At 34.4% G+C, this 25,674-nt stretch overlaps 2 protein-coding genes across 3 annotated transcripts; one reads left to right on the forward strand and one right to left on the reverse strand.

Annotated features, from left to right (window-relative positions):
* Window positions 1–2,256: 2,256 nt before the first annotated feature.
* Window positions 2,257–11,601, reverse strand: LOC120355771. 2 transcript variants are annotated; one of them, XM_039444456.1, is made up of 4 exons: window positions 11,299–11,601; window positions 6,742–6,966; window positions 5,045–5,216; window positions 2,257–2,465 (listed from the first exon to the last, which is right to left on the reverse strand). In XM_039444456.1, the coding sequence occupies exons 1-4, from the start codon at window positions 11,349–11,351 to the stop codon at window positions 2,280–2,282; spliced, it is 636 nt and encodes a 211-aa protein (XP_039300390.1). In that variant the 5' UTR covers window positions 11,352–11,601; the 3' UTR covers window positions 2,257–2,279. The 2 variants fall into 2 exon arrangements, with proteins under 2 accessions (XP_039300390.1, XP_039300391.1); XM_039444457.1 differs by having other exon boundaries at window positions 6,742–6,912; window positions 11,299–11,599.
* Window positions 11,602–11,839: 238 nt separating this feature from the next.
* On the forward strand, window positions 11,840–23,972 carry LOC120355770 (lambda-crystallin-like). The gene is made up of 6 exons (XM_039444455.1): window positions 11,840–12,296; window positions 14,479–14,666; window positions 17,490–17,698; window positions 19,784–19,941; window positions 21,183–21,325; window positions 23,352–23,972. The coding sequence occupies exons 1-6, from the start codon at window positions 12,259–12,261 to the stop codon at window positions 23,564–23,566; spliced, it is 951 nt and encodes a 316-aa protein (XP_039300389.1). The 5' UTR covers window positions 11,840–12,258; the 3' UTR covers window positions 23,567–23,972.
* Window positions 23,973–25,674: the final 1,702 nt, after the last annotated feature.

Consider the following 25,674-nt stretch of genomic DNA (forward strand, 5'->3'; position numbering starts at 1 on the left):
TAGCCCTCTAATACAAGGCCTGGCCTACGATATTGCAACGTCGCAGTGTAGGCCTAGAATCTAATACATGATTGGTGAAAAAGATCAGCTGGTATTTTCTTTAAATCTTTTTCACCAATCATGTATTAGATTCTAGGCCTACGCTGCGACGTTGCAATATCGTAGGCCAGGGCCTTGTATTAGAGATGGCTATGCTCATATACGTCGGGGCGTTCATATCTCAAAAAGTTGAATGTTAAATACAGGGTTTTCCAAAGAGATTTTTCCCATTTTGGTAACTTTATAGTATCCGAATGTTAATACTGTACTTTGAAAAATGTCATCAGTTTAAGAGTGATATACGCTGTTAAATAATGGACTCATAAGTTCACAATGATTTCATTTGGACTAAATTATATTACACTCTGATTATTCAGCTAGCTCAGTCTATGACAAACAATTATTGTGTTAGTTGGGTTTTGTGAATCAGTTTGGCCACTCCCACACTAACATGATTGTTTGCATAATTTCTCGGCTGCCAGAACCGATCCAAGCAATGTACCTGTTTAACAATTATTTATTAGATAGTCTAGAAATAAATGCTTTTACTGGAGTACAGTCAATTGTCCAATTCTTGAAGCAAAGGCAATTAACTAATAGTAAGAATGTCAATTCCTACAATTCAAAAGTAAATATAATATCAGTAGAGGATAGAGAATAAATGTGTTTGTAGAGGAAAATGAATTAGACCAAGAAGAGAAAGTAGCATTCTTGGGATTTATTGGACAGGAAATTACATGGCATCCTTACATGAGAGGATATGTAATAAGATTCACTGGGGTATTTGTCCTGCGGCAGCTTGCTAGGCTGAATGATAAAAAACTACAAACTGTTAACTGCTTACCATGGACTTATACTATCTCATATTAGGTATGCTAATTAGTATGGGGTAATTCATCTCAACAAAATATGGACAGAGTGTTAAGATTCAAAAGAAGGCACTCAGATGTATAGAGAAAGTGATAGTTAGACTCTTGTAGGCCTTTATTTAAAAAGCTTGGTCTATTAACTGTGCATCTTTGTATGTATATGAAGTTGTAATGCATGTGAAAACGAGTGGTGTGATCCAGAATTCAGATGTTCATGAGTATAATACGCGAAACAGAGCAGATTATCATATAATGGGTCACAATAGTAGGTTATTTGGAACAAAAACCAGATTATATTGGTAGGAAATTTTATAACAAGCTACCTCAAATCTTGAAAAGTAATGATGATTGAAGATTTTCAAAAAACAAATGAAAAAATATTTAGTTGATAGAGCTTTTTATAGTGTACAAGAATTCCTTTCAAACTAAACTAGGTTGAACTACTTAGTGTTAGAATTATTATGTAATAACATGACTTGTCTTATACTCCATGACTGGAGTCTTTAGGACGTAATCTAAAAAAAAACACCTAGAATACAAAATACCTGTATTCTAGGTACCTTGGATTCAAGTATCAATAAGAGAGATAATTATTATAAGAGTATTGAATTGCCTAACACATGATCACATTACATATTATCATAATCATCACGATCAATAATTATCATAATGATCGTAATCAATCAGGTATTTTATGTTCCAAATTGAAAGCCGATTTTTTGTTTAAGGAGATACTGTCGACTACTGTTAAGATTACTCTCAAGCAGTTTACTTTCGACTAATATTGCTGTTTTGGCCGGGTGAGAGTGTCAGAACGGCATAGTATGAGAGACTACCAGCGTCACATAGCTTCACAAAAATTACTAAGGCTCACCTCACACTCATGCGACTCAGGTCGAGAAGAGACTCGACTCTAGTCGAGAGCATGTTGTGTTTCCAAATGGTGACAACACTCAGACCAGTCTGAGACTCTAGTCTCCGCGACTGTCACCATTTGAAAATGCTCTTGACTAGATTCGAGTCTCTTCTCGACCTGAGTCACATAAGTGTGAGTTGAGCCTAATAGGACTATCGGCTTGAGTTGACAGTGAAATATGGAACATATACACCCTATACAATGGGGTATCTTTTCAAGCTGCGTACAGACTTGAGCACCACGAACACGCGCATTTCCCTTTTCATCAGCTGATTATATCTGTATTTGTACAGAAACATTAAGGCATGCAGATAAGGTGAAAAAAAATATATATAATAAGCTTAGCCTCAGCTGATTCGTGGTGTTCAAATCTGTACGCAGTCTTATGCTATCTTTTCTCTATGATAATATCTTCAGAGTATTCAATTGAAAGTTGTTTTAGGTGTGTTGCGAACTCACATAGCGGCGCGGCCGACTGGCTGTTGGGCGGATCGAAGAAGTCCATGGACATGAAGGGCCGCACCCGAGCTCCAGTCGGTGATGTCTGAGTGAGCTGGCATTGGTGGGCCACCACGTGACTCCGATTTGGCGCTCTTTCGCACCTGAAGTTTGGCCGCCATCTTTACAAGTTTACTGCAAACCTGTCACCAGAAACAAGCACAAAAAATGCGCATTGATCAATTCATTCTATTATTTTCCACAGTCTTTACAACAGTAAGCATTGACAATATCATCTACACTAGCAGTTCTGTGAACAGTAAACCTCGCGCAGTTATAAGCCACAGTCTCCTCTAATACTATTCATCGGAGTAAATTCTGTCCTATTGGGGCGCCATATGAATAAAAACAAAGCATATGCTCATGAGCATGAGCATGGAGCATAAGGTTTGCTCATGAGCATCAGGTAGAAACATAAGCATTTGCTCATTTTTATACGAATAAGCTTTACCTTCTCTTACCTTATGCTCCTGAACTCTGGAGCAAATTCTCACGTATTTTAAAGATTTTTCATCAGATGATTCGCCTTTGTGGCCTTACTTTGTTTTTATAGCTCAAGTATAGACACCGTTTGTGTTTGCGTCGTCTGCTATCCATGAATTGAGTTTTAGGTTAGTTGTTTAGTTCTGAATTTTGAAATAATTGCGTGAAAAATTGTCATCTCTATAGTAATTTTCAGCATAATCTCATAATCTCAATAGCCTTCTTATAATCGTCTAAACTCTCATCTTCTTAATGAGATGATTAATCACGAATAATTCTTTAGTCTGATTTTTACGATAATATTGGCGTATGAAGGAGGCTTGATTCCCTTTTATATCATCCTTAAAATTTCAAAAAAACCTTATATACGTCGACATACAATTCAAAATAGTTATTTGTGCAACTAGTGCGCAAAGTTACAGTTTGCTGCACCGAAAGAAACGTTTACGCCCGAGCCGTAGGCGAGCCTCCTTCATACGCCAATATTATCGTAAAAATCAGACTAAAGAATTATTCGTGATTAATCATCTGTCGAGTGGATTGTTAATTGCATGCAATTGATAACTCAAAGTAGCATAGTATTTTCTCCATACCTTTCTCTGCTTTCCACTTGGTCAGCTTTTAATGATAGTTGTTTACAACAGATGCTTAACATTGTCGATGCACCAACCCAAACAGTCATTAGTAGTTTTCACACCGATATCTCATAATTCACGACACGAAGACACAATGGGCCATATGAATAAAGTTGAGCATTTGCTTATACTTCTAAAATATGGAGCATATGATTCATTTCTATGAATAAACGTGAGCAAAACCTTTTGCTCGTCCTCATCAAAAAAATAGTTCAAGCATTTGCTCAAAAGTAAAAGCTTATGCTCAAAAGTGTATGAATAAACTAGAGCATTTGCTCAACTTTTGAAGTTGAGTCTAGTCTGGAGCAGCTTTTCACCTTTTGCTCATGGTAAAATGGCTCAACTAATTCGTGTGAGTAAGAGGAAACTCTGCCAGATACGATCATAACCAATAGTTGAGAACTATAAAACTCTTTTTAGATTCAACCATGATAATATATCACCATTATTCCAACAAAAGAATAAATACAAAATATCCCTATCCGATAAAGATAGCCATCACAGAATAGGAAATAGGCATTTAAAAGATGAGAGTTTAGACGATTATAAGAAGGCTATTGAGATTATAAGATTATGCTGAAAATTACTTATAGAGATGACAATTTTTCACGCAATTATTTCAAAATTCAGAACTAAACAACTAACCTAAAACTCAATTCATGGATAGCAGACGACGCAAACACAAACGGTGTCTATACTTGAGCTATAAAAACAAAGTAAGGCCACAAAGGCGAAGCAGCTGATGAAAAATCTTTAAAATACGTGAGAATTTGCTCCAGAGTTCAGGAGCATAAGGTAAGAGTCTAAGGTAAAGCTTATTCGTATAAAAATGAGGAACTTTGCGCACGTATTTCACATTAAATTTTTCCTACAGTTACCATTGAATACGAAAAGTGAGTAATTATGGGTAAAATTGCCTGAAATCCATCAAATGTTTTTCTGTGTAATTTTATTATTAATAAAACCTTGATTTATTGTCAAATGAATAATGTAGATGAAATGAAGAAGGGGCGGCTGTCACTCATGTCGCTATCCTCGTTGTCCTTAATATTATTATAACGTGCACCTCACTATACCACAGTCACTGTTACCAACTTCATTTTGATTTTGCTGCACTGGTGCTCCATATAACCTACTAACTATTTCGCGTTGCCATGTTGCAAATCTGGAGTGCAGAAAAAAATTTTCCCGCACTAGAGCGGAAAAGTGATTCTTTGCGTTCTGTAATCAGTGCAGGAATGGCCACTTTTCAAGGTAACTGTAGGAAAAGATGCATATCTGTAAAAAATCATGGAATATATTGCCGCGTTTCGCCGTAAATGCCTAACATAATAATAAACATACATATAAAGGAAGCTGAGACAATTAGATACACGCATCATTTAAAGACTCTCATTTACCTTTTCTGCTACACTCAGCACAGAAAGGAAAAACAGCGTTTCTTTACTAACAGACTCTACTTTCGCCGTTCCGTTTTATTCTGACACTTAGAAATCTAAGACACTACTGTAATATGGACTTTTCTTGACAAAGTTAATTTTGAATTTAAATCAAAACAACATTTGTAGAATTGAAGCATGATAAAGAAATTGAAGTATTTCTACCTGTTGAGCATCTTCGTCTTTGAAGTTTAACGCTGTCTGCGACTTCAGTTGAAGTGGATTGAAGTTCAGCTCCTTGTTATCTTTCTGATGCTTTCTTTTGATGATTTCAACCAGTTTGGTGTCATCTTTCAACTGCATCAACAGGTTCATGAAAGGACCGAGGATATCTAACCTGAAAATTGAATAAATTGTTACAATTATTAAGCAACCCAACAATAATTAATTTATCTAATGACAAAGGCAAGTTTTTAAGTATTTTGAGCTGAACAGGTTCATGAAAGAACCGAGAATATCTAACCTGAAAATTGAATAAATTGTTACAATTATCAAGCAACCCAACAGTCGTTTATTTATTTAATAATTACAAAGGCAATTTTCTAAATATTTTAAGCTTAGGCGATAATGAGCAGATGAATTATAATACAAACTCTATGGAGCATCACAACTATATTTTAATGAAAATTAAAAACGATTGTGGAGAATGAAATGCCATTTTTATTTGATGTTGGGGGGGGGGAAGTTTGTACAATAATTGCGAATACGCCACTGACCCCTGACTACTGAATCTAATTAGATTAAAATTATTTTTTTTTTAGTGGTGGATATCCATATCAAATAGGCCTAGGCCTAAGACTTGAGATTGCCACTATTCAATTTTCAACAGTTTTCTGTTCTATCGTGTTAGACTGATACATTTTATAGTAGCTCAATGCACTTTTTGATAAAGTTTTGGGATGAGTAGACTTATAATTATGATTAATTTTAGAATAAATTTAGGATAACTAATTATTATGGCTGAACTTGAATTATTTCCAATCGTTGACTTTTATACAATAATCAAGTTCATATTATATATTATATTTTCGGACACTTCATACGCTAAATTCAAGTTTATATTATATTACATCCCTGATTAAGCTGATTTACGACTCACACTGGCGCACAAGGAATCTTCCTTTTGCCGGTGTTTTTGCCTCACCTACTGTACTTATGCATATGAACATAAATTAAATCTTCATTTTAAACAACTATTATATAATATAAAGGATATCATTTCGTTATTATATCTAATTAAATAAATGTATGTATCTTGGTTCAAGTGCAGTAGCATATACTTATATTTATTTTTTGTAAAACTTTTTTGTATTTTCTTTTTGGTAAAATAAATTCATTCATTCATTTTTTCCTCCACCTACTATCTTAAGTCTAGCCTCACTTTCTGGAATAGAGTACCAAAGCACCACTTTTTTTTGCTCAATGAGTAAAGTAGTCACTTTACGCCCTAGATACTAAAAGTAACTCCATTTAAATAACACGGGAAGCAACTATGTTGGTCAATCTATGTCTCTAATGATCTGTGTTGGAGATAGATAGAAGGTACTGGCTCAGATAATATATTATATAATAGACTATCTAGAGTTGTTGTTCAACAAAAACGTACTTTTATCTGTGTTTGTAGGTTGTGTTTGAAGTTTGAACAAGTTTTGTACAATGAGGGAGGAACAATATATTTTTATAAATGTAGGCGAAGGAAGAATGGAACAAATGTGATTTTTCTCCCTCGGAAAAATGGTCACCCTTGGCTTTGCCGCGAGCTCTAAACGTTTCCACTCAGGGAGAAAAGTTTAACTTTTTCCTAGAAGTACAAATTCAATAACTAGGTCTATTTTAGTGTAATGTGAGTTTGAAAAACTCACTTTTTGGCTTTGAGATGCTCGTACTTGTGAAGAAACTTCTCCGGGTTGGCACACTTGTTATGCTGCAGCACCTGTTTGATGGCCATCTCCGATACACCCCTCTTGCGACCGGCCAGGTCTGTGTTGTAGCGCAGTACGTTCTCCAGGCATTCCTCGGGCGATACGTTCGACCTGACGTACGACGTAAAATAAGGCAGAGGATCAGCCGCGTCGCTCAGACAGTCTCTGGGTGTAACAAGGAGAGAGAGGAAAGGACAAAGGTGAGTGAAAAGGAAATAGGACGTATGGTGAATGCAAAGGGTGTAGGTTATGATTACATTCTAAGGAAATTCTATGGGTGATCTACGTTCTAAGGATATCTAAATTTTAAGAAAGTGAGTTAGGAAACAGTCTCTGAGTGTGCGGAGAGACGAAATGACAAAGGACGTGAGGTGAGTACAAAGGTATAAGAACGTTTGATATGAATGTAAAGGGTATACGTCGAGATAAAATTCTAAGGAAATTCAAGGGTGATCTACATTCTGAGGTTGGTTATACACACATATATATATATATATATATATATATCTTATATATATATTATATATAATTAAAAAAAAAAAAAAGAGAACACAAGACATAATAGATTGAAAACACTTAAAAACTACATTAGAAACGGAAATTTTTGGAGACTGAGTCTCCTTCCTCAACCGAGCAGTGAGTCTATAACTCACTGTTACATAATTAAGATTATATATATATATATATATAATTATTATTTATATTATATAGTGAGGTCCAAGTTATAATGGCAGTGGAGAGAGATAGGAGAACAATGTTTCCAATCCTCTGTCTTATCAATTCCTTCTATAGACGGTAGCTGATACAGGTTTATTGATGTAATATTAACTGTTCATTCTCGTTTGAAATAATCAATTATATTTTATTAAGCAAGAAATTATATTTTTCAATTATATCGTAATGAATTTACATAATTAAGATGATATATTTTGTTAATTACTAATTCTACATTGTTAAAAGACGATCTGGCAACAGAGCAAAGCGAGAAAGATATAGCGCTATCGGCTTTCTTGAATGATAGACAAGGATAGCAATACCATTGCTAATCAAACGTGGACCTCACTATAGACTTGTAGCATTGTTGGTGACCGGCCTTAATGCCGCATCCACACTCTCGTCCAATGCATATAAATGACGATGAGTGTGAAAGTGTGGATGGCTGCTTTACCAGCGCTCTCCTTCGCCTTGTAGAGCGAAGGCCAGTCACTAGCCAAGCATCCACAAATGGTTACATTGCAGTGTGCAGTGTGGACGGCAAGACCATCGTGGCCAAGCTTACCAGCTTGGCCAGCGACTCGGCATGCCACTTGGCCAGTGACTTGACTATAGCCTAGTGTAGACTAAGCATAAGGCCATCACACACCAACATAGCGTCGCTAAAAATACGTTTTTTGAAATAAGTTTTTATACTAAATCTTTACTTTTTAATTTTAGATACATCTTCTTCTTTAGTTTAGATACTTTGCCAAAGTATCTCATAATGTAAAGGCTGTGCAAAGGCTAAAAATAAACTTTTTACTCGTGATATTTTTCAAAGGTATTTGATTTGTAAATCATGAAGCTATCAAAATGAAAAAGTTTTCGCAGAAGAACATTTTTTTTCTAATCATTACTATTATTTTTTGAGATATGAGTGCCTAAAGTTTAAATTTTTGGGACAGAACATTTTAATTTCGGTAAAAGATAAATCCATGAGATTTAGAGGATAGATTCTTCAAGGTATTGTTGATCTAGTAAAACAAAATTTTCTGAAAAATCAATTTTTAAGATAGTAGTATTCAATTTACTAAAAATAACTTTTAGTTGAGTTATTTTGGTAAATTGAATAACTTTTCCAAAAATTTATATTTTCAGAAAAGTTTTGTTTTACTAGTTCAACAATACCATGAAAAATCCATCCTTTAAATCTCATGGATTTATATCGTACCGGATTTGAAATGTTCTGTCCCAAAAATTCAAACTTCAGTCGCTCATATCTCAAAAAGTAATGATCGAAAAAAAATGTTTTCCTGAGAAATCTTTTTCATTTTGATAGCTTGATGATAAACAAATCGAAAAACTTGGAAAAATATCACGAGTGGAAAGTTTATTTCTAGCCTTTGCACAGTCTTAATCAATCTGTATATTTCAAACTGGTTTAGCAAGGATTTAACATTGGGAGATACAACGACTACATCTTCCAGAGACTTATTTCTAGCAATGTTAGAGTATTTCTAGCCACGATCATAAGCTCTCTCTTAATAATAATAATGGTTCTGTTCACAACACAGACATGCCGCCAGGGGCTCTGATTGTGCACACAACCTATAATAGCTAATGCCGCATCTATATGTTGGCCCAGTCAGTGACCCAGCCTGGAACACAAACCGCCCTGCTGGCCCTGATCAACAAAGTCATTGAAGCATTCGAGAGTGGAGATTCTGTGGCAGTGAGGCTGTGTGACCTGTCACGTGCTTTTGACTGTGTGTCTCATGAGCTTCTCCTTGGAAAGTTGAGTCAGTATGGTATAACGGACATTGTTGCTGACACTTTCAAGTCCTATCTTTCTGACAGAAGGCAGATAGTGAATGTTCGGGGTGCATCATCTGGCGAACTGCATGTACGGCATGGGGTAACGCAGGGCTCTGTCCTGGGGCCAGTCCTGTTCATCCTGCATATGAATGATTTTAGAGTCGGCGGAAGTGAGCTGCTGTTTGCGGATGACACAACCCTTGTTGGGAGAGGATCCTCGCCTGCAGCTGCCACCCTTGAGTTGGAGGAGTCCTTTGCTGGTGCAGAACGCTGGTTTCAGGAGAACAAGCTGTTTCTCAACGTCGGCAAGACACAGAATATCATGTGCACTCTGAGAAACCACTTCAATCATTCATTGAATGAACCGGTGAAGCTTCTGGGATTTAACATCGATCCAAAGTTAACATGGAGTGCTCATGTGGATGCTGTATGCAGAAGACTGTCTCGTGTGATCTACCTGTTGAGAAGACTGAGGTGCTTGCTGACTGAGGAACATTTGATTATGGCCTATTATTCACTGTTCCATAGTCACATTATCTATGGAATACTGCTGTGGGGACATTCTTCACACTGTGAGAGTATTCTTATGCTGCAGAAGAAGGCAGTTCGGATATTGTCATCCAGTGGTCATCTGGAGCACTGTAGGCCACTCTTCGCCAGACTTGGGATTCTCACAGTTTTTAGCCAGTTCATCTTTACTTCCCTGTTTGGTATTAGGAATACCAATCTGACAGTGAATTTGAGGGGGTTGCAGAGTGCCTACTCACTTCGAAATGCTCTCGAAGTCAATGTTCCTCGATGTAGGCTGAATAAGGCTCAGAACTGTTATCCCAATATCGCTATTAGAATGTTTAATATGCTACCTCCATCTGTGCGTCATTTGAGTGACAGTGAGTTTAAGAGGAGACTCAAGTCCTGGCTGCGTGCCAGACCATACTACTCCTTGAGTGAATTTTTTCAGGAGTCTACAGTTGACATTTAGTGGCCATCACCGTGTTTAGACATCTATGCCATTATGTTTTATTTTTTGACGTGACAGTGTTGTCAAAAACTTCTGTGTGATATTGTATTTTTGACGTGATGACCAACCCAGCTCATCTGGCTGGTTAATGGTCCTACAAATGAAGATTGAAGATATTTCACGTAGGTAAATAGAGACCAGCAAAGGCCAGCGATGGCGAACTACTCATCCACACATTTGTTAGGCCAACATGTAGATGCAGCATTAGCATATTCGGAGAAAACGAATATGTTCAGTAGAGTACCAAGAATTATTTTACGGTAATGAGTGGACAAGGCAGTAGGTATATAATCCTTCTGTGATGAATTCCTACAACTGTTTCTTCCAAGTACTAAAATTAAGAACTAAGGCCTTTTAAATGACCGACCAGAAAATCAAAGACGGCTACGGCCTTGCGCTATTCAATTTGCTACCGCTACCTGGTCGTGGGCTCGAATCCCGCTGTAAGCATGAATGTTTGATAATCTTATAGAATCAGCCATGCACAAGCAAAAAGCACATGTGGGCATAATGAAAGGTTGCATTTCTTGTACTATAGTAAAAAGGATACTTTACTCAAAACTAATAACCCATCTCCAGTCATCTGCCAGCAAGCTGGCACAGCCTGCAATTTACCTGGTACCTAATGAAGGCAAACGTTGGCAAACAACCCATCCACACACTGGGACTGTTCGACATTGGGCCAACATGTAGATCCGGCATTACAGTTATTGGTGAAGTAAGTGATTTCTTTGTGCTTAACTTAATGCACGTTTTTAAAACTAAATGAGCTTTTGTCACTAATATTAAACTTCAATGATGAGTTTATATGGTATTTATATCCATAACTTGGTTTCCAACATCAAAACCAGATTGAGTGATTGCAACAAAATAGTGGTTGGATAGATAACTCTTAATTGTGGTTAAAAAGTAACTTCTAGCTTAACCTAAAAATTACTGAGTTTCAAAGTGAATTATATACTCACTCCCAGGCTTCAATCAACTCGCATAACAGTTTGTGGATTTTGAATTCATTCATTTTCAAAAAGGAATAGTACTTGACTACTTCAAAGTTGAAAGGTTAGAACACGAAATTGCACATTTTCAGATTGTAAAAACCAAATCAATCTAGCAAAACATTTTTGTTACTTTTTTTCTTTTACAGGGATTGAATTGACAGATATAAAAGTAGAAAATAAAATAATATTGATAGAACTCTAATATTATTGACTGAATTCAGTATTTAAGAAAGACAAATTGAAATGAAAACAATACATGAAATTTATTGCAGTTTGCAGTGTACCACAACACCGACCAAAAATTCGCTGACTCCCGCCAGTGTGACTATCAGCTGGATTCAAGAATCATCGATCTTGATGAAAATATAATTTATTAAATTTGATGATCGTTCAGTAATAGGATTAGGATCATTTTATTAATTCCGTAAATTTGATGTTCGGTTGGAAACTCGGAGTTCCATAAGACCAGAAAAAAATTAAATTATTTTCTGTAGCCGCCATATTTATCACAGAAGCAATCAGCTGTTTACTTGGAAGAAAAACATAACCTTGAAATAACTAAACAAAAACATCTTGACGTCTTGCATTTGAACTTTTATGATAAGGATAACCGGTTGTTGCTCCAATTTGTCTGGTGGGGTGTGGTTAGAAATAATAAGATTTGTGAGTGAAGTACAGAGAGTAAAGAATGCACGATGCAATTTTGAATTCACATTCCAGTTAGTCAATAAGTTGAGTTTGTTGTAGAAGGTAGACTTGCTTGTTTTCAAAACACGCTATTCTAATTAAAAAAATAATTTTATCAATATTTGGTCCCTACTGACGTTTAGTCGAATCTATCACTGTTCCGTAATCACAAATTGTCTGCATCAAGTTCAAACTTTATTTTATATCCACTCTTTCAATCAGTTTGTTTTCTCGTCAAATATGTCTACTAGCAAAGGAAAGATTGGTATAATTGGAAGGTGAGTAACTGAGTATTTATGCCCTTTTATTTAATTTGGAATAGCCTATATAAACATTAAGATTTTAAGATTATGTCTTATAATTTTTTAGAGAATTTCATACGGTAAGTTTAAAAAATGCCCCTGTTGTAGGTCTACTACGATCTACCAAATTACCGGTAACATATTTTTTGTCAGATTCATCATTACAGTACATTTTTCAGTTTTATACATTTTGACATTAAGTTAATAAAAATGTGAATAATTTTGTGATCGAGACCAAGTCATACTAAATTTACCGTATCATTGCTCAGAAGACGCCTCATAGATCTCATCAATTTACAAAATTTATCCTCTTTTATGTTAGCTAAGATAAAATTGATATGAAACCATAGCATTTCATTAATTCGTTTCTTCTAGACAACACATGTTTTTCCTAGTAGACTGTATCAAGAAAAAAAATCAGGAAAATGACAGTAAAAAATGTTGAATCTAACTCAACTATTTTTCACTGGAATTATTTCAGGTTTTTAACCGGTTCACCGGTTGTAATACTGCTCTTTACTGTTGTAATTGCTCTTATAACATAAAATTTCCATTGAATATACAGCTTATTTATCATTTACATTGTAGCCTCTGTAAATTAACCCTTGTTTTCTTATTTGACATTCTACTAAGTTATCATGATTTTAATATATTATTTTTAATATCATAATACTTGATTGTGTTTTTCATGAAACATTAAATAATTCTTAAATACTTACCTAGGTACTCTCTTAGGTAATTTTTACTTCTCTCATCATCATTAACATTTTCATTACCATTATTCCAATATACTGTAATGAGGTCCACGTTATAGGCTAAAGACAGTGAAGAATGATAAGAGAACAGCATTGCCGATTCTCTGTCTTGCCACTTACTTATATATAGGATATCTGATACCTGTTTATCTGATATAATATCAACTGTTCATTCTTGTTTAAAATAATAAATCATATTTCATTCATTGTGAAATTATATTTTACAATTATTAAAAAATATCATCTTCGTAATTGAGGTTAAATATTTTATTAGTTGCCTATATTTCCACATTGTTATAAAACAATCTGAAGCTAGAAAAGAATAGCGCTATCTGACTTATCGAATGATAGACAAGGATAGCAACACCATTGTTAATCAAAATACTGCCAATATATCTCATTAACCCTCTCATTATACAAGCCTGGAGCTTATGTGGGCATCATCCTCGGTGTATAGAAAAAATCTATTCTATTATTGAAAAGACACAGTTTTATTTCTGTCACATCTACACTGCAGTCTTGTGTACAAGTGGATGTAACAGAAATAAAGCTGTATCTTTTCAATCATGGAGAAATCTATAATGGGACCGTTCTGTGTACATGGAATGTGGTAAATTGTCCGATTCACAATTTACCAAGTAAAAAGTTCCACGTTCCATGGGAGGAATTTTGACAGATTCTGTTCCAGAATCCTGTTCCAGTTCCAGGTTTCTGCCCCACAGTCGAAGTGTGGTAAATTGTCCGACCTGGTTCAGTTCCAACTATCTGAGCTCTCATTGGTCGATTATTGTAGTCTGCTTGCTTCTCTGCGCATGCGCTGATAGTTTGTTTACCATAGCATATCATATATAGAATACATAACCAACAATATGATGTTTGATAACCATTCATTAAATGAATTTTTTCGATAGAAAACTTGAAAGTAATAGAATAAAAGAAATTTACACTTTCCTAGACGGTAGGTTTGTAAAACAGCCTTTCTTCATTCACGCAGCTAGTAAACGTCACATTTTAGTGTAAATCAACTTTATAAGTGCGCGCCAAAAGCTTGAACCAACGATTTTTGAAATGGCGTTCCATGGAAACATTTTGAACTAGTCACGTGATGGAACAATTTACGATTGGAACTGGAACAATTTACTGTACACAGATCGTACACATTATCAATTCTTTGTGCTGGTTGCACAAAAGCCGGTTAAAAATTTAATAGTAATTAATTCCACGAGAGACAAGCCTTCGGCTTCTCTGATTGTCTCTCGTGGAATTAATCATGGTTAAAATTTAACTGGCTTTTGTGCAACCGGCTTCTCTGATTGGTTCTCGTGAAATTAATCATGATTGAAATTTAACCGGCTTTTGTGCAACCGGCACTCATTCAACAGATTTTATCGTATTTTTTCTAGTGGCCTGATTGGCAGAAGTTGGTCAATGCTTTTCGCAGCGGCTGGTTACAATGTGACGCTGTACGACATTCTTCCCGAACAAATTGAAACCGCTCTGGTCGACCTCAAAGAGCAGCTCACAAAGCTTGAACAAAAGAAACTGCTACGCGGAACTTTAACTGCGCAACAACAGTACTCACTCATTACAGGTATTATTATTTATTAGCTTTATGACTAGAAATGCAACTTCACTTATTATTATCAGCTTTATGACTTGAGTGAGATACACTATGAAATGTCAGCATGCCTTGTTAATACTTCTAACTTTAATAACTTCTAACTCCATCAATTGTCTAAAAATTATAATAGTACCTGCTTTGAGGTTGTAACAACTTAAACTATCAGCAATAGAATGGACTTATCAGGAACGCTGACCGTTTGTTGTGAATCTTACTGTAGTAGTAAAAGAGTAATAGTAGAAATACTAATACTAATACCATAGTACCCACTAATCTATATAATAAGAGAGAGTAGGGTGGTGTGTGTTCGTTTCTTCGTGTGTTCGCATCGAAACATGTCAACTTGTGGATTGCATACCGGAAAAACGGAAATGATTTAGATCTCCAAATTTTGCACATAGATTCTAAAAATATCAATCTTGTGCACCTGGAAGCCCAAATTTCAATTTTCCTTCTAGATTTTTCAGAATTAATGTTCAAATTCATCTATGCTACAGTACATGAAGTTCCATAGGCTACATTGTTGAGCCCTAAGTGTGTTTTTTATGAGGAGGTTATAATGCTGTTACAAGGACTATCATTTTCGAACGGCCGTGTAGCTCAACGGTAAAACGCTAGCTTACGGAGCGATGGTTCCTCGGTTTGAATCCCGATGCTTCCCAATTTTTTTTTTCTTAATTTTTTTCCCTCGAAACGTATTATTATCAATTATTTTTTGAAGAAAATTGTTTTCATTACAATTGAACTGCGATTTTATCAAATAATTATTTCTAATGTAAAAGTTTGCCACCAGTACAAAAGAAATGGACATAGTCTCTTCATGCTGTAGGCCTATCATTGCATTTCATATGAAAAACATGAATAGATCACAATAAAATAAGTAATAATTTATATTCTTCAGTTATAATGTACTATCAGACACGAATTCGCAGTGAAACGAGTATTTTAGGTATTTTGTTTGGAATTGGGAAAACAAAAGGCTGCCTGATTCAAATTGAGGAGGATCCTAATTGGACTGAAATTTATTGATGTATTGGAAAAATCAATATGATTCTGTGAGGTTTTCAAGTATTATGTATTCTTCAGTTTTCTATACTATAATAAAGGAAAGAACTGGCTTATACACTTAAGGAATAGGGAATTATGTTTGACGCATCATCACGTCTGAAATATACTCAACTGATTAATTTGAAATTTTGCATATAGATTCTTAATTAACCGAGGATGGTTATTTATGCCTATTTTCAGTTCTTCAAGATTTCATTACGTCAAGTTTTCAATTTGTCATGCTTCCAGTTGTTGTATAGAAGCAGCTGAACATTTCTTTTAAAAGTACACTAGATGATAGGTATGATTGGGGATCCTATTCGGATAAAAATAACTGATTTTCTGTCGCATCAAAACCGCACCGATTTCTCAAACCGTTCAAAAGTTATTCTCATTCAAAGATACTGATGAATCATCCATCTATCCATCATCTTTACTATAATAATGGAAAGAGCTGGCACATACACGTACGTGATGTAGGAAAATTATGTTTGACACATCATCACGTCTGAACTACTGGACTGATTGATTTGAAATTTCGCATAAAGATTCTCCATTAACCGAGGATGGTTATAGGCCTATTTTCAAATTTCGAATTTTTTATTACGTAAAGTTTTCATTTTGCAGTTTTAAAATAGACCCTTGCGAAGCACGGGTTACCTACTAGTAGTATAATACTTGTAGTATTAGTATTAACAATTCTACATCATCTTTGAATAACAGAATTATCGCGATGTTTATGAATGAAGTCTAACTTTCTTACTTATTCACTACCGGAGTCATAAATACTATTTGTAAGGAAAAGTTCAATTAAGAGCTAATAATATTATTAACTTTATGTTTTCCTTAGTTTCTCTTTTACTCTATCCTCAAATTTACTTCACTCAAGCTTTAAAATTTTATTTTTCACAATACTTTGCTGAGTTATGTAAGAGTTTATTCATTATTTAATAGATATACGGAAACAGTAATGTCTTATATAAGAGGTTCTTTATCTTTATTACCAGGAATGCAATAACTTTACTGATTTACTGCCGAGGTCATGAATATTTGACCTCACTAATAAACATTCGTATACTTTGGTATAATTTTTAAGGATAATGTCAAATATAAATATAACTGAAGATATTTCTTAATTGGTTGACGTAGAATTCATAGTAAAAGATAACATATATTGGTGTTTATACTTATCGGTGTTTATACTTACTGGAGGCCTCCAGTGTGTGTTTTAGTTTTAGTTCTAGATCTAGAATCTTTACTTTTATTTGTGATTAATTTATTTATTGACTGTAATTGATTATGTTGATTCTAATTTGTATATTGACAAAGCAGAAATTCTCTACATACTGTAAATGTGATGTAAAGAATGAAATTGCTAATAAAGAATTTGAATTTGGTGGCGACGATTATTTATCTACCTTGGACTATTATTGCTTCGTGCTAAGTTTGAATTGATCAGATCAGCTGGTGGGTTTGAAATCGAACCTATTGTAATGAATCATCAACTTGAACCTGGACTGGGCCTTATACCTTAATTACGGGACTTACTAAGTTAGTTTGTCAACCGTTTAAATGTCGTTTAAAATGAACTCCGTTTGAAGCACTAGTTAAACTAACATTCTAGACTGTTTATATTACGCATGTTAAATGAGTAATATAATGCAACAGGTGGATGCCTCTTGGTTCTTCCCAAATTCTCTAATTAATATTGTCAATAAATAAATATCCAATTAAGGTTTGTTTCAGCCACAACCAACCTGGCAGACTGTGTAAAAGACGCCGTCTACATACAGGAATGTGTGCCCGAAAATATCGAGCTGAAGAAAACAGTTTTCAAAAATTTGGATGCAGTAGTGGACTCGAAGTGTGTTCTGGCAAGTTCCACCTCAACATTTGTTCCGTCGCTGTTTTCTGCTGACCTTGCACATAAGGCTCAGGTCATCGTCGCTCATCCTGTAAGTAGTCTATCACTGGTTCGGAACCCACATGGAAATATCAAATCAAATCATTTTTATTAAAAAACACAACTTATTGAAATAAAGATATAAACTTCTATATAGTTAGTTCCTGTCAAAATAAAAATACTACTTGCTAAATTATTCTCAATTTGTATGCAAGTAGGAGGTCAGTGAAAAAAGTTTTAATCTGATTTTTTCCACCTGAAACTATGTTTTTCATCCGTCACTATTCCTCCCCATTATCCAGGAACAAGCACAATATTCAAAATATATTTTGTATTTTCCATTTATCTCAACTTTGGTGTTGGATTAATTTATATGTTTTTTTCATTACGATTAGGTATGATCAGCCAAATAGACTTGATGTATTTTGACATCGGTGAGCTTTGACTTTGCTGCTATTTGTCACAACTACTATTTATTAAATCAAGGAGAAACTAGATTCATTTTCACCTCCATTATTAATATCCATTAAACTATCTACAGTAAATAATAGTGGAGTGGAAACGGTAGCTGAGAGTTTTCAAATAATCCATGTATCTAAATATCTCAGTTTCCTTCTAGTTTCTAAATAACCGTCACCGCTCCACTATTTTCTGACACATAAAAATACAAGATGTCAGAACATATTGGAGAGGCAAAGGTAGGGTCCAATAGAACTTTATTGATGACTATCAATCATCAAACATTAAATACGATAAGGAAGCGTAGACATTGAGAAACATGCATTATTTACACCTCAGCTACCTTCCTTGATTACACTATACCATAGAGAAACAATAGCGTAAGTAGATATCCCATGGTATAGGGCAATGGTCGCCAAACTGATGAGCCTGTGAGCTAGAATAGCATTTATAAATCTTCTAGTGAGCTACCAAGGAATATTAGACTGAAGAAAGTACGGTACGCAAAATGAAATTTTCACACCTTTATCGCCCATAAAGATACATTTCTAGTGTTGAAAAGTTGAAATCGACTTATATCATAGCAAAACGTATAACAAAAGTTGAAATGTACATTTCAATGAGAGCAGTGGAACTCTTTTTGGTCATCAAGTATTTTCTTGATGTTTGGAGTGTACGTTGTAGCCGCCATTCTGATGTAGTTGTCCAAATGTTCATCAGTCAGTCTGTTCCTATATAGATTTTTTATGAATTTCATACTTGAAAAAGATGCTTCACACAAGTAAATAGAGCTGAACATGGCTTTCAACCTTAATGCAACTTGAATAATATTTGAATATTTTTCTTTGGTGCCAATATTTCCAGTTGGCGAAAGTGATATGAGAGACAGATCATTTTGAAAATCGACAAATTCCATTTCAACTGAAGCCTGATCTCTACCAAAATGTTTTACAACACAAGCTGCAAAATCTTCTACATAAATCTATAAGAGTTAATGAATTGTAGCATATTTGATATGCTTTTAAAATCTTTAAATCGTTGATCAAACTGTTGTCTCAAGTCTGAAAGGATTGTAACGTACCGTATTCTTTGTTATTGCTGCGGTGCTATGGAGGATTTTTCTCGTCATTGATTTTCTTCAGACTGGGAAAGTGTTTATATTCAAACTGGACGACATTCTTTTGCATGAGCATCTCTGTGAGCTACCAAAAACTACCCCACGAGCTACCGGTAGCTCGCGATCGACTGTTTGGCGACCACTGGTATAGGGCGTTTATGTCGCAACTTTTACTGTTATCTCAAGCCGATTACTGTCGATTTTCACTGTTTTGACCGGGTAAGAGTGTTTGAACGGCACAATAAGAGAGACTACCAGCGTCATAAAGCTTCATGGGAAAGAACTACGTGGACTATAGGCTTGAGATAACAGTAAGAGTTGCGACATAAACGCCCTACACCATGGGATATCTACTTATGCTATTGTTTGTCTATGACTATACCTTTTCCGCTTCACTATATTCTGACCCTTATACAATGAGATAATATATTGATGAAAATGATACTCTACAGGCTATCACGTGAGTAATTAGAAGTAACTGAATGTGCATTTTTCAACTCAAACTTATTTGTTTCAATAAATTATTGATTAGCCAATAATGGATTTTTCTTTTGTTTCCAGGTAAACCCACCTTATTACGTACCTTTAGTTGAGATAGTTCCAGCACCTTGGACCACTACAGAAGTGACAGAGTTCACGAGAAAAATCATGGAGGACATAGGCCAGGCACCGGTTACTCTCACTAAAGAAATCGAAGGATTTGCACTCAATCGCATTCAGTTAGTATTAACTTTAAAGTGACTGTAATCTATAATATTATAAAGGAAAGAATTGGCTTATACATGTACGGGATAGGAAATTCACATCTGATCATCACGTCTGAACTACTCAACTTATTATCTTGAAATTTTGCAAATAGATTATCAATCTTCCAGCTTTGACAAGGAGATTGAAAAGGAAGAAGCCAACAGATCTGGTGTAAAACTCCAGGAGTGGTTAGTTGAAAAGGAAGAAGCCAACAGATCTGGTGTAAAACTCCAGGAGTGCTTAGTGAAAGTGGAAAAAATTAATAGATCAATTTAGTGCAGAAATTAATTATGAATGAGCTAATTTAAAACAAGGAGAAGCTATTACAAGACTCTTCTTGTAAAATTACTTGAAGTATTACTTTAGGATAGAAATAAACTCATCGTTAGTCCTAGTACTAGTAACAGTTATATTCAATTAAAAAAATATTTTTAATCTACTAAGGATGGTTATAGACCTATTTTAAATCCTTCAAGATTTCAGTAGGTCAAGTTTTTAATTAGACCCCTGCGGAGCACGGGTTACCTGCTAGTCTATAATAATATAGAGGAAAGAATTGGCTTATACATATTGTAATCCAATTAACTAATGACGCATCATCACCTATGAACTAATGAACTGATTAACTTGAAATTTTACATAATGATTCTAAATTGACCGAGGATGGATATAGGCCTATTTTCATCCTCAATTAATTTCAATTTAATATTTAAAACAAATCGATTTAACTTTTTATTCAAAGTTTACGCAACAATAAAAGCCCAACCATATAGAGATTTCTCTGTTTTTAGCATACATATCCTTCATAAATACATATATGCTACTCCAGTTGTAAGGGTGACCATTTAAAGAACCGAACTCCTTTAAATACCAAGTTTAAAAATCAAAACAAATAGTTTTTTATTTATCATTGCATTTATACAATATGAATAGTGTCATAAAATTATAAAATAAGATGATAATAATAATTCACAATAATCAGTTGAGAAAGTCTTGTGTAGAATAAGGACTAATTGAATCGTCTCCCTGTGGTTCGGAACCCTCTATAGCTGTAGTTACACTCATCAGTCTCATCACCCATGCACAAGCCTAGAGCTAATGTAGGCATCATCCTCGGCAAAACAAAATTGAATTGATTCGTTTGTTATTTATGGAAATCAGTAAATTTAAAACTCAAATTTTGCAAGTCTAATGTGGATGTTTGATGTTTCAGGTATGCAATTCTGAACGAATCGTGGAATCTAGTGAAGGATGGTATATTGAGTGTGGCAGATATTGATAAGGTGATGTCAGCTGGATTGGGCATGAGATACGCATTTCTGGGACCATTAGAAACCGCTCATCTCAATGCTGAAGGTAACTAACAGTCATTCATCTTATCTTTCTCTGTCTATGAACATTAATTGACCGAGCGAAGTGAGGTCTAAGATTCAAGTCGACGGTTTGGCATTTCTCTTAATGTTTAAATGTTTATATGTTGCGCATTTACGGCGAAACGCGGCAATAGATTTTCATGAAATTTGACAGGTATGTTCCTTTTTTATTGCGCGTCGACTTATATACAAGGTTTTTGGAAATTTTGCATTCCAAGGATAATATAAAAGGAAAAAGGAGCCTCCTTCATACGCCAATATTAGAGTAAAAATCAGACTATAGAATTATTCATCATAAATCAGCTGACAAGTGATTACACAGATGTGTGGAGAAGCCAGTCTATTGCTGTATTTCCATAAGGTCTACAGTTTCAATCAGGTACTTGTGGATGAGAATCCTGCGTGAAGTCAACTGTTCACAGAACTACTAGTAAATATATTGATATTTATATATTAATTAAAACAATTGGGTACGAGAGCTCATTGCATTAATTTACTATAACATATCCTGATCTTGATTGTTAGCATTAGAGCTAATTAAATAAATGATTTTTACATCTAGATTCTGTAAAAATTATTAGCGTGAAAATCGACGTTGTGAAAGAAATATATTTAATATGTCAGTGACGTATTTTAAAGACCAGCATGCTGATATCACGGAATAATCGTAGTTTGAATAAATATATATTTGACAAATATTTTCACCCTTTGCTTTTATTGATGTATTATTGTTACAATTGAGTAAGTGAATCAATGTAATTATCTTCAACGCACTAACGTTTTTTTTTTTTAATGTTGTTCAACTTTATAAAATTGATTACATCCTTATCAAACTATACTAAACGTCATCTATCAATGGATGATGTGAATTTGGTAATTGTTATGTAGGCTAGTTTTAATAAAATATCTTATTATTGGAACGTTTTAAAAATAATCTAGTTTGCGTTATCTGTTTCCATTATCAGGTCTTCCAAAAATGTGCCAAAAATAAATTATTGATAATAATTGTTTACTAATTCATATTACAGCATTAAATATAGTAGTGTAGTCTCTACAAAAATGAATACATGAAGGGTATAGTTTATATTTAGACTAGTTCTAAAGTAAGGTAATGAAAAATTATCAAAAATATATGTTACTATCAAGAAATTACAATAAATAGATTTATTAGTTGGATTACAACAATTTTTGAAGTTAAGCAGTACTTAGTTTTTTATCTTCAGAAGTTTAATCCCAGATGCACGTACTTCTATCAAATTTAACTGTGATTAAATGACGGTTGAATACCATGAGAACAGATTAGAGAAGCGGTTTACGTTTTTAATCAACTATTAATATCGATTAAATTTAATAGACATAGGTGTAATCGGGCCTTAATGTATTTTTCTTGAATACTTGAAAAGTATGCCGTTCTTAGTATGGAAAGCCACTACGGAATGAAGGCTTAGTGATAATTACTTTGGAATGGAAATTTGGAGATAATTGAGCTATTTAGGAGCAATTACTTCAAACCTGTTAGCTTCTTCACCCATACAACCCAATTATGCACAATCCAGTCTATTTTGTGTAATTTGAACTCATTTTCCGGGAATGGAAAACTACAGCTTGCAGGTTTCAAGTAGGCTACCTAACTGTTTTAATGGATTCTATAATATATTCTAACTGTTTAATATATTCTATATATATTCTATAATTTGGGAGAGAAATAGTACAAGGATTATCCTTAGTTTTTCTCTCCCAATCAGTGTTTCTTTGTAAAAAATATAAATAAATTCTAATATTTTTTCTCTATCTGTCATGTGAGATGTAATAGATAAATATAAAAAATCTCTCTAGGGTTGTGGCAGAGAGGACCTGGAGTCCTAACTCCGACCTTAATAAAGGCAGTCAATCAATCTCCTGTTATATTCTGCCTCCATGTTCGATGTTATTTTAAATTTTCTGTGCAATTTTCGCATTGTTTAAACTATTATTTGGACTAGTTTTGATGATTTGATGTGGTTTTGCAGGCATGGAAAACTACTGTGAGCGCTACTCGAAAACTATCTACTCGACAAGCATGTCGTTCCAGCCGGTGCCGAAGATGGAGGGCCCAGTTATGAAGGAGGTGTCGCGTCAGCTCAACGAGATGACGCCTTTGGATCAGTTGCCGGCCCGGCGGGCCTGGAGGGACAACTGTCTCACCAAACTGTCGCAACTCAAACACGATTTGGACTCGAAATAAACTGGATCAATTTACAGAGTGGCCCACGAAAGGTATGTAAATTTATTGTAACTATCACATATTATAACAGAAAATACAGGTGTAACAGCCGAAGATCGTAGATTCTACATTAAATTTGCAACAAAAAATGTACTGTATTTATTGTTTTCGACATAGCATATATTTCTGAAAAATTAACTAGTAAGCTATTAGTCAAAATCTAATTCTAGAGATATGGTTGTGTTGTAAATGTGCTTTTGTAATTAACACTTTATTCATTGAAAGTTTACATTGAACAAGAGTAAAAATAAAAATACAACATCATCTTTTAACATCTCTCATAAAACTCCAATTAGTTATTTTCTTGTAAATGTTCGTTGCTAAAACAGACACCTTGGCAACCGGGTTCACATGATTAGTATCCATGTAGGGCTAGCCTACATCAGTTGGAAAATGACCAGTAAAACTTTCTTAAATCGACCTTAGTTTCCGATATTATAGATTCTTCAATATTTTTGAAAAAAACGTTAATAACTAGTAAACTATTAGTCTATCGATGGGATGTCTGCAGGATAACCAACGGGAGTCACATAGAACATCTTTAGTTTAAGGTGAAGAAACTTGAAGTGTTTTCCTCTAAAACAACACCAAAACCAGCTCTGTACCTTGTTTAATAAGATTTATATGAATTTTCAAAGTTGTTGTAAAGTCCTTTTTTAATCATCCGGTAGAATATAAATGTTATTGGCAATTTTTTCCTCTTTCCAATCTTATCCTAAGATTAAGATTTTGACTGTTTGTGTTCTAGTTATTGGCGTTTTTCAAAAATATCGAATAGGCCTAATCTATATTATCTTTAAAACTGCAGATTTTTGTTTAAGGAAATTTTTGTTGCAAATTTCATGTAGAATCCATGGTTTTCGTCTATTATGCCTTTCGTGGGACACTGTATTTGCTGTCAGTAAAATGTTATAAGAATATGATGGAGTTACAATAAATTTATATAGAATTGACAGATGGCCGGGAGAGAAAACTGTTTCACCCAACTGTCCCAGCTCAAACGCGATTGGATGAATACTCAAGATTGGATGAATAATATTATATTGATGTTAAAATATATTTTCTATCAGTAGAGTATTAGTGAGAATGCTGTTAAGTTTCAAATATATATTTAGAATAAATAGATGAATAGAATTGAGAAACACTGATTATATTGTCCATTCCACTCAACTATTGGATTTAAAGAATTGGATCTTCAGCTTTACCATAGAGAAACAATAGCTTAAGTAGATATCCCATGGTATAGGACGATAATGTCGCAACTTTTACTGTTATCTCAAGCCGATAGTCCACGTATTTCTTTCCCAAAAAGCTGTGTGATGCTGGTAGTCTCTCATATTGTGCCGTTCATACACTATTACCCGGCCAAAACAGTAAAAATCTACAATAATCGATAGTAATCGACTTGAGATAACAGTAAAAGTTGTGACATAAACACCTATACCATGGGATATCTACTTACGCTATTGTTTCTCTATGGCTTTACTGAGGCATGAGCAACGTAAAGCAGATAAACTAGTTTAGTACTGCATTTAGGGACATTATTGGCAATTTTATTTCTTATGAGAAAAGCACACTGTTGTCGTTTCTATGCTGATTCTATCAAATGACCTAGCTCCTTTTTCGCTCTAACACAATATTATTAGCTTACATGCTTCCTGGCTTCTGTGAAATCTGGCAGCACTTGTACTCTATAAGAACAATGCTGCAATCTCAGGTGCAGTCGTGTAAGATAATTGAATGGAATAGGCAATGCAATTAGCTTTTCTCACTATTATGAAAAATGAATTTAATTATGATATAGTCTATCAGTAGAGTATGTTAGTGTATAGAGTACTATTAGTGAAAAACTGAAAATGTTATGTAATTGCAATAAGTATAATTAGAATAAATATATTGTACTTTACAATAGATAAATAATATAGAGAACGTGCCTTGGAGACCACTGTCTCATTTAAAACGAGATTTAGACTAGAAATAAATTGGATTGTTTGGCTCTCGTGAAATTAATCACGATTAAAATTTAATTGGCTTTTGTGCAACCAGCACTTGATATTTATGATTATTTT

The sequence above is a fragment of the Nilaparvata lugens genome, unplaced genomic scaffold, assembly GCF_014356525.2.
Source record: "Nilaparvata lugens isolate BPH unplaced genomic scaffold, ASM1435652v1 scaffold4713, whole genome shotgun sequence".
Taxonomy (NCBI): Eukaryota; Metazoa; Arthropoda; class Insecta; order Hemiptera; family Delphacidae; genus Nilaparvata; species Nilaparvata lugens.